The 10596-nt window shown below is 24.5% G+C and overlaps 1 protein-coding gene and 1 long non-coding RNA gene across 2 annotated transcripts; both read left to right on the plus strand.

Moving 5' to 3' along the window:
- Positions 1-319: 319 nt before the first annotated feature.
- Positions 320-4279, plus strand: LOC128952742 (serine/threonine-protein phosphatase 2A 56 kDa regulatory subunit epsilon isoform-like). The gene is made up of 9 exons (XM_054298177.1): positions 320-613; positions 801-1020; positions 1106-1302; positions 1381-1575; positions 1666-1856; positions 1939-2047; positions 2128-2352; positions 2408-2637; positions 3512-4279. Exons 2-9 carry the CDS (start codon positions 864-866, stop codon positions 3777-3779), a joined length of 1572 nt encoding a protein of 523 aa, XP_054154152.1. The 5' UTR covers positions 320-613; positions 801-863; the 3' UTR covers positions 3780-4279.
- Positions 4280-5853: 1574 nt separating this feature from the next.
- LOC128952521 (uncharacterized) lies at positions 5854-6554 on the plus strand. The gene is made up of 3 exons (XR_008484439.1): positions 5854-5974; positions 6046-6261; positions 6359-6554. It is a non-coding gene; the product is annotated as an uncharacterized LOC128952521 (long non-coding RNA).
- The last annotated feature ends 4042 nt before the right edge of the window (positions 6555-10596 follow it).

Consider the following 10596-nt stretch of genomic DNA (forward strand, 5'->3'; position numbering starts at 1 on the left):
TTAAACATTTAGACATTTTTAGAAAATATCAAATAAACATCTCATATATAATAATATAATAAATTGTATTTATATTATATTATAGGTAACAACACATAGATATTATTATTATAATTGATTTTTTTCAAGTATTTTAGTCAAAAAATGTATTATAATTTATATAATATTTGTTGTTTTATTTATAATTTTTAATAGATATCGTCCATTAAATTGAAAACATTTGGCTAAAAGTGATTTAAATGTGAATTTTGTCTCTCATTTAAAGCCATAAAATTGCAATCAAACTGAAGACTCAAAATTTTTTTTTGTCAAAACAATTGTTTGTGAAAATTAAATGTCTTTTTTAATGTGATTTATGTTTTTGATTATAAATAATATATATATTTTGGTGTTTTATTAGAGCCATTGATTGTTTGTTATCAAAATAATTAGTGTTTCGTATAATATCTTTGTTAACCCAAACCACTAACAGTTATATCAATCATGAAAACAACTGATCCGTCATTTAATAAATAATTTTTTTTGTTTATATTATATATACATTTGTTTTGTGAGATGAGCTCAATATTAGGGCCAATAACTTATTATTTGTAATTTATAATTAAATTCACCGGTAATTTCATATATTGATAATAATATCAATTTATCATAATTTATTATATTTTAATATATTATATAATATATACAATATATTACCGGTATTTTTGTTTAAATTGTCCGCATATGATATCATATATATAATTAGTTAATTGATTTTTTAGTTTATTTAATTTTAACAATTTTTGTACAAATATTTAAAGTGTAATATTAGTGATTCAATTGGATTTATTGGCTAAAAGTTAATAATATTGAGGATAATAACTATGACTTCACATTCACTTCAAGCTCCGCAAGCATTTGTCGACAAAATAGATCCCTTTAAGAAAGGTTCACTCAAGAGAAAGCAAAAGAAATCTCAGGGATCATCCAGATATAGGTTGACCTCTGAGGTCGAGTTACAGCCATTACCACTTCTTAAAGGTTTGTCTTATGAATGTTTAGATAATTAAATTGATTGGTTAACATATATACTGTATATATCATTTGATAATTAATATCATAATAGATGTGCCCAGTGGTGAACAAGAGGGTCTCTTTATACGCAAATTAAGGCAATGTTGTATTGCTTTTGATTTCATGGATCCGGTCTCTGATTTAAAAGGAAAAGAGATTAAGAGAGCGACACTCAATGAATTAGTCGATTATATTAGTGCCGGACGAGGGGTACTCACAGAACCCACTTATCCTGAGATTATTAGAATGGTTTGCATTTTATATACAATTGAAATATTTGTTGATTTATTAATAACTAAATTAAATTGTTATTTGTTTTGGTGATAGATATCTTGCAATTTGTTTCGAACATTACCTCCGAGTGAGAACCCAGACTTTGATCCCGAAGAGGATGATCCGACACTTGAGGCTTCGTGGCCACACTTGCAATTAGTCTATGAATTTGTACTCCGTTTCCTTGAATCACCCGATTTTCAACCAACTATTGGAAAGAAAGTAATCGACCAAAAGTTTGTTTTACAGGTAAATGCTATTTTGATTACCGATGATTTCATATTATATTTGAAATGATAATAAACCGGTAATTTATATTTTATTTGTTTGATTGAATAGTTACTGGAATTGTTTGATAGTGAAGACCCTCGAGAACGAGATTTTCTGAAAACAGTTTTACACAGAATTTATGGCAAATTTTTAGGACTTCGGGCATTCATTAGAAAACAAATTAATAATATTTTCTTGAGGTTTATTTATGAAACGGAACACTTCAATGGTGTCGGAGAGTTACTTGAAATATTAGGGAGGTTTGTATTTTTTATTTATTATCTTATAAATGATAAAAATATTTTAATAATAATAATATGAATTTTTTAAATGTTTTTATAGTATAATAAATGGTTTTGCATTGCCTTTAAAGGCTGAACACAAACAGTTTTTGGTTAAAGTTCTCATTCCTTTACATAAACCTAAATGTTTAGGTCTATATCACGCTCAAGTATGTTATTATGCTAACTAACAATACTATTTAAATATATCTAAATTAATAATTGTTTTGATTGTTTGTTGATATGATAGTTGGCGTACTGTGTCGTTCAGTTTCTTGAGAAAGATGCCACACTTACTGAACACGTGATCAATGGATTATTGAAATTCTGGCCAAAGACTTGTAGTCAGAAAGAAGTAATGTTTTTGGGAGAAATTGAAGAAATTTTAGATGTGATTGAACCGACACAGTTTGTCAAAGTCCAGGATCAGCTCTTCAAACAGATTTCCAGATGCGTATCGAGTCCTCACTTTCAGGTATGAGCTAACATTTGATTGATTTTATTATTAATTGTATTAATTGATTGGACAGGTGGCTGAACGGGCTCTCTATTTCTGGAATAATGAATACATACTGAGTTTAATAGAGGAGAACAGTGCAGTGATTATGCCGATTATGTTTCCGGCACTCTATCGCATATCCAAAGAGCACTGGAATCAAACTATTATTGCATTAGTTTATAATGTGTTGAAAACATTTATGGAAGTGAACTCCAAATTATTTGATGAGTTGACCGCCTCTTATAAAACTGAACGACAAAAGTAATTAAATATTTGTTTTTATTTTTATATATATATATATATATATATATATTGCTATTATATTGTTTTATATTTAATTATCATAATTGACTAATTAATTAAATGATATGAAATTTAATACACTAAAAGTTGTTATCATATATATAATATAAACGGTATATAATAAGCTATTTTCTCACACATACCTAAGTATTGCATGAATTGTATGAATTTAAATTAAAGATAATTTTTATTCAACATTTTATCACAACTGTAGTTATCATTTATAATATGAGTGAAGGAAAATATCATGGTTGCTTTATATTTTATTTTAATATATATATATATATACTACTGTACTATCAATTTAAATCAACAAATAGTTTACTGATTGATCAGTTTAATAAAACATAAGTCGAATGTTAAAGTACCTAACATTTACAGTATTATAAGTTTACAGTATAAATATTGTTTTGTTTTTTTGATGATTTGATTATATATTTAATGTCAAAAACCTTGGTATTTATGTCTGTCTTATTTTATTTATGATTTTTAATTGATTTCGTTTTGTAAATATATTTATAATAATTAAACTATCACAATTAACTTTAAAATAAATTTATATTAGGTATTTTGTGATTAGGCAAAATTAATTATTAGCTTAATAAAATTTTAATTTACTAAACAAAATAAAAAATGCTATTTCGGGTTTAGATTTTGGTTTATTTTAAATGTTTTTATTTATTTGATAATTTTTAATGCGATAAACTTATTCAGATTTATTAAGACTCAGTAAAGCTGTAAAGTATTGAAATGATAAAAAGTATTTAAAATTTTGTTATTATTATGTGATTAGAATCAATATTTAATGTTATATTAATTGTTATAATTATAGAGAGAAGCGAAAAGAGAAGGAAAGGGATGAACTGTGGAAGCGATTATCACAGTTAGAGTTGAACCATAAGGCAAAGTTAGGGTCGTCATCATCGCTAACAACCACTCTGACATCTACTTCATCGTCATTTAGTCCAATGGGATCACAACAGCTAAGCGCCGCTCGAGGAGGTGGCTTCTCATCTGGTTTCGCACCGGTAGACAACTGCACGAGTCGCGAGTTTAGAGATATAAACAATTTGAACTCATTTAATACGAATAATGCTTGATATTTATGAGTATTATTTGAAATCTTCCGATAGTTTTTTTTAGTGGAAAACATTATTAAAAAATCACAAAACAGACAAAAAAGTAGGAAATTATTGAACTGATGTTTCGCTCATTTGTTGATTCAAACAAAACCTCTTCATAAATGAAATTAGAGACGACTTATGCATACATTTGTATACATTTGTTTTCCCAGAAAATTTCCAATAGATTTATAGCTCAATGTTTATTGAGGAGACAACTAATTATAACACTAAATATGTCACATTAATTGCTTTATTTTTAATTTGAAGACTTGATTTATTTTTGAGCTTATAATGCAAATAAAATGAGACAAAACAATATAAAACACGATAAGTGCCCGTTTGGTGCTTATATACTCTCATTGATGCTGTCATTGTTTTCATTCAAATAAGTTGTTAATTAATAAATTAAATGTACGTTAATATGACTGCTAACTATCATTAAACAATAAAACAAGAAAATATCATACAATTTGTCTGATTATTAGTGTTTATCAAATATGATACACTATTTGACTAAAAAAATTATGATTAAAATATATATTTTAATTAAATTCTTAAGTCAATAAAAACAGACCACAAAACCATTTAAATGTTATTATAAATTGACTGAAAAACAAAATCAATAGTTTGTTAAATGAAATAATTTTACACTTTATTCTCATTTTCAATATCTTTCATACATTATAATTGAATAACAAATTTATAGATTAGCTTATTATTTAGTTATTGTATAATTTAAATTAAAACAAATATTAATTAATTTTAAAGCAATTAATTTAATAAATAATAAAATTGATCACGATAAAACATGTTATCTATAACATTGCTTAAAATTTTATTTAATAATTGTGATGAAAATTGATTGCATTTTATCGGTAAATTAAGACAATAAATTTTGAAATGATTGATACATTAAATTGTTGGATCAAATTATACATTTGTAACCCGCAATTGCTGTTTATATTCAATATTTACAATTTAATATAATATATTATTGTTAAAATTGCTTTCATTTCATATTATTGGTCGATCAGTTTAAATAATTATATTACCGACTATTTTATTAAATAATAATGATTAAGACTATAATTAAATACTAAAGCCTATTAATCGTAAACCAAATGCCACATTAAATTTTATTTAAATTATTTATTTCTGTTATTTTAATTTTAAATTAAATTATTAATAAATTATTATTTTTTGTGATCTCTATTATGAAAGAGAAAATGATATAATTTGCATATAAATAGGTTTGATGTGTCATTAAGTGATCTAATAAAACAAAGTCATCAAAACATTTCATTTGAAATTTTATACAATATATTAATATAATATAAATTATATTAAAATAGTACATTCATATATTATGAACAATTCATTAATGTTTTTCATTAAAAATTACTTTATTTGTACACTTTATTAAATGAAAACTACAGTATAGTATATCCAAGACTTTAAGATCATTTAAATTTCAATCATTTCATTTAAAAACTAATGACACTTAGTTTAAATAAAATAATTGATTTTTTGTGATTATTAAAGTGATGTATTTAAAAAAAAGTAATTAACTATTATTAGCATAACAGGTGAACAATATTTGTATTATAAAGATTAATAATATAAAGATTTAAATTAGTTTAAAAAATAATTATTTGTTAATATATTGATTAGTAAAACGTGAAGCATATTATAATTGTAATGAATAAGATTTGATTTATTAATAAAATATATTAATTAACATTATTATTAATTAGGTTTTTATTAAATATATTTAATGAATTTAATTTAAAACTATGTTTTTATTTGAGTCACATTTAGTTTAATTTGATAATTTACTTATAAAATAATTTACTCTATAAGTCATTTACACAATAATGTTAATAAATACTAATACATTGTTGTCGACGCGCTAACTATTTAACGAAATGATTTATATTTAAAATCAATATATTTATAACAAAAATTATTTGATATTTATAATAAAATGAGTAATAAAAAGAGTAAAAAAGTTTTGCCTAAAGATTATGTAAAAAGTGATGCCAAGGATGGCGTTGACAGTAATGATAGTAATGATAGTAAGCCTACCTTTTTGTGGGCCCTAAACACTGATGAGACCAATCAGTTTTGGATCCATTATTTATATCAATTAACTGTTGTCATTAATTTAATAGGTTTGATAAATAAATTTCATGTTATAATTATACATATTTATCGTTTAATGTTAATTATAATCAAATTTTAGGCATATTTTTTGTTATTATTGGAGTCGTTTCAATAATTTATGGTCTAAATTATCTGTGGATATTTGCCTGTATTAGTTCAATGCATTGTTGTGCAGTCTATTTATATTATTTAGGTATTATAAAAGGCCATCAATTATATTTCAATATATTTATTGGTGTCAATACTCTATGGTTAGGATTAGCCATCACTTATTTTATGTGCTTTATATTTGTCGGTTTGTACTGTATTTTGTTTGTTATAACTGAAATTATTTTCAATTTTAATAATGCTATTAAAAATTTGTCACTTTTAATGATCATATATTTAATTAGTTAATAATAACAACCGATTCCGTTATGATCTGTTATTTCACGCCGTCTTTATTGTCTACTATTTCCTAACTCTAACCGTTGATGTCATGGCATTAGTAATAACAACTAAAGTCTTGAAATTTTTGAACAGAAATCAATCGACCGGACAATCATCCGGACAATCATCCGGACAGTCATCCGGACAATCGACAGAACCGTAGGACTTGTATTGAATATTATGTCTTCACTTAATTAACGCTTAATTTCTTCACATTTTCTATTATTCTCTATTTTGTTCATTTCTTATGTTATTTTTTCAACGAAAAAAAAAAGATTTAGTAAAGTTTGTAAAATTAAAGTTTATTTTTATATTTATTTCAAATGTGATGTGCATTAAAATAAGCAATAAATCATAATTTAATATTCAAAAATGTTTGCATATAAAAAAATAGTGTATATATATATTCACAATGATATTTCAAGCAAATGTAAATCTAATAACAATAAAAATATAATATATTGTATTTATGCTTCAAAAATATTTCTCAGGTGATTTACTCCAATATAATGTATTGATATTTTATATATTTGAAAGTTTCATAAAATTTTTATCTCTTATTTTAAAGCCTAATGTCTAATGGTTTAGAAACACAAAATAAACAAAAAAAAAGTTTGAAACAAATAATACATTAAACAAATGAAGTGAAAATAATCTTTAAATATCTATACAAAAAATACTCTTTAAACACAATTATATGTAATTTTGATTATCTTTATCTGAAAATATGATTACTTTGTTTATATGTTTTTAAACAGTTTCTTTAAAAAATCTTTTGATAATTTGACAATTTTATTAACTTTTTTTTTATCTAAAAAGAGTCATAAATGAACCAAAAATAGGAAATAAAGCAAATGGAGTAAACAATTCTTATAAAATTAATGTAATTACAGTTAAAATTTTAAATTGTTTTATACAATTTTAGTTTTATTAAGAAATTTAACTTTTAATAAAGCTATAGTAGTTATTTAAAAATATAATTTAAATCTTTATAAATAAATTAATGAAACATAATATCTAATTGTGTGAATTATTAATTTATAATAGATTTTTTTTTTAAAAATTGTGTAGAGAAACTGCGAAAATGCTGCAAATTATTTAATAAAAGATTTTATACAATAATTAAATAATTAATTTTCAAGTCAACGCTTCATAACAATGTCTTTATTGAGTTTATTAAATACAGATAATTATAGTGTTTTGTTTGGTTATACTGTTCAACGAGTAAAGAGTTATTTAAACAATAAATAAAAAGAGATGTCAACTATTAAAAACATTTAGTAGTAAAACACACAATGTCTGACATAAATGGCAGGAAAATTAAATTAAGAAACAGTTAGAGAACGGGAACGGCTATTATAGGCCTATCCCTCTAATGGGGTAATGCACTGAAACAAACTCTAATTGATTGCTCAAACGTTTTATTATCTCAACGCATGATATGATCGATTAAATGTAGCAAATGTTAGGTTTTTCGATAATAATAAAAATATTTGCCAATCGTGTCATTAATGTTATATAGATTTAAATGTTATATAAATTATTATAGACTTATAAATAATAGAAAATCACATCAATTCTTATGATAAGCAACTTTGCCGTTGTCTTTGTATTGAAAAATATTTGTTATATTTATTAATAATTTATTTTTTTTAAACATTTAGCCGTAATTTCAATATAAATACATTTCTATTTTTAATATTGCAAAATAAAGATTAAAATTTTTCAGTTAATTGTCTGATAGTTATTACTATATACTAATAATTATAGATTTTATAATATTAGTAATAGTATAATATTTAATGACTGAATGAATATAATGAATAAAATGTAATAATTTAGTCATTTTTTCATTATTGTATGGATTTAGGGGTCAGACATAAACACAATCAATGAGTTAGTCGTTGTGATAATCAGTGCTTTTTTGATGACTACTTCTGTGAATTGAGTGGATTAGCGTATAGACTATACATACATAAAATAGCTGCCACTCCAGCAGTCAGTCCTCTCTTTCAAACTAATAAATACAATATTCAGTACTACAGAGAGCACAGGCAATAGTTTTGCATTTATGCTCTATTCAAGCACCGGGTCTTTCATCTGATCTCACATCTCACAGACATTTCAGTCACTTTACTCATTGACTGACAGCGCAGTCATTGTATTGTCAATTGATTTGTTTAGTCAAACACATGAGTGTTTAGCAATGGATTAGTAAAGTAAATGTGAGAATTGATGAAATTGCAAATTGTTTGTGTCATATCGTACCATACAATCTACTTAAACCATTAACTGTGGTCCGCATACATATCAAAACTATCATCTCTTTACTAACAATAGACAACTTGCAGCACATATACTATGTCTATATATTACTTAATAAAACAATGTTGTCTACTAAATGAATAAACAGTATGCTTACAAAATTGTCTAAATTTAATTAATTTAAATATTTTGTATTTACATTAATAATTTTAAAAATCTAATTGATATTAATGTTTACATTTATTTGACTGTTTTAATATTATAACTAAGAATTTAAGAAATAAATCTTAAAAATTTAATTTTTTTTTAAATAAATTATTATAAACAAAAATTCTATTCATTTTGACTAATATTAGAAAAACATTTTACATTTAAGACAAATTAGAAATACATTAATGGATATTAATGACTAGTCTGTGGTTTATATATATATTACAAGATAAGCCAAAATAAAACATAAATTTATGTGAAATGATATTATTGAAGATTTATGTGTTTTAGCTATTTATGTCAATTTCGGTAAATTAAGTACAACTAAACTATAATAAAATAAATTTGAATAATTTTTAAAAAGACCAATAAGTTGAGTCCAATATTGGTAAGTAGTAAGTGGTGTATATGGTATGCGCCGACATCTCCTACGGGAGTGTAGATTATATACTAAATTTGTGTAGATATGACTACAACTATTATTGGACTTTATGTGGTGTGGTTGTGATGCAATTGTCGTTACAATTGAATTAAGTGCTATTAGAGAGGACTGTTATGTTGGACCATAACTATAGCTCTTTTACAGCTTTGACGGATAGATATAGCAATATATCATCGTTAAGATGGAGTGGCTTTGCTATTCATTTACATCACCCTTAATATCAAACATTATAATATTAAACTCTCGCTCTTCTATTGGCACTAACTTATAATCAAATTATTTTATACACATTTCATATCAAATTTGTGATCATCTAATCAGTTATATAAATATATAAAGTATTTAATTAAAATGTTTAACAAAGAGTCTAAATGCCTAAAAACAAAAATTTGATTAAAGACAACAATTTGTTTGATACTTGCAATAAAAACAGTGATTTTCATTGCTTTTCATTACGTGCATTGTTAGCATATAGTGTACTGTAATTACATTATTAAGAAAACTTGTTTTACATTGACTTGAGTTTTGTTTAATAGACTTATTTAATTAAATTACATAATTATAGTATTTGTCTCGTAATTACTAAAAGTAGATAATTATATCAATTTTAGGCGATGTAATGGTTACAGTAGTCGATTGATATTATTGGTTGCAATGGTCTGTTAGTTTTGGTCTTTTCTGCGATGATGTCATTATTGGCAGCAAATCATTAAGTGATATAAAAGTGGAAAAGTAATCCCAAAACGAAACAATGCATTAATAGATATTACAACAAATTATAGCAAACAACTAATTCACGATCTCTTTCACATCCATTGCACTTATAATTCATGTTTTCAGACAAATGTCTCTCTCTCYCTCTCTCTCTCTCTCTCTCTCTCTCTCTCTCTCTTTGAGTATTTTCTTCATATAATGCAATGTTATTTACGACAAAATGCAATGCAATTTACTTTATTAACTTTCACACCAAACCTCATCTCACTCTCATATAGCTCCTCTCAAATACGACTCCTACCGTTCCCTACAGTAGTTTCTCATATCACTAAAAATGATGACTCCGGAGGCCAACTGAGGATTGTTATGTGTTTTGTAATAAATGTGAGCAATCAATGAATATTATAGTATAGTGTTGTATATGTTGTATACAGTATATGAATGCATTTAGAGTAAGGACTCAAATATGCAATACGTTTTGATCAGACAATTGACAATTGAGTGACTGTTTTGTCACTTCTTTATAGACTATATCTACATCTCTATTCCTACAAATATTTTGTCACAAAT

This window comes from Oppia nitens, unplaced genomic scaffold (assembly GCF_028296485.1).
Source record: "Oppia nitens isolate AA-2021 unplaced genomic scaffold, nextdenovo-longstitch-racon4-pilon3 scaffold1_pilon_pilon_pilon, whole genome shotgun sequence".
NCBI classification, from domain to species: Eukaryota; Metazoa; Arthropoda; class Arachnida; order Sarcoptiformes; family Oppiidae; genus Oppia; species Oppia nitens.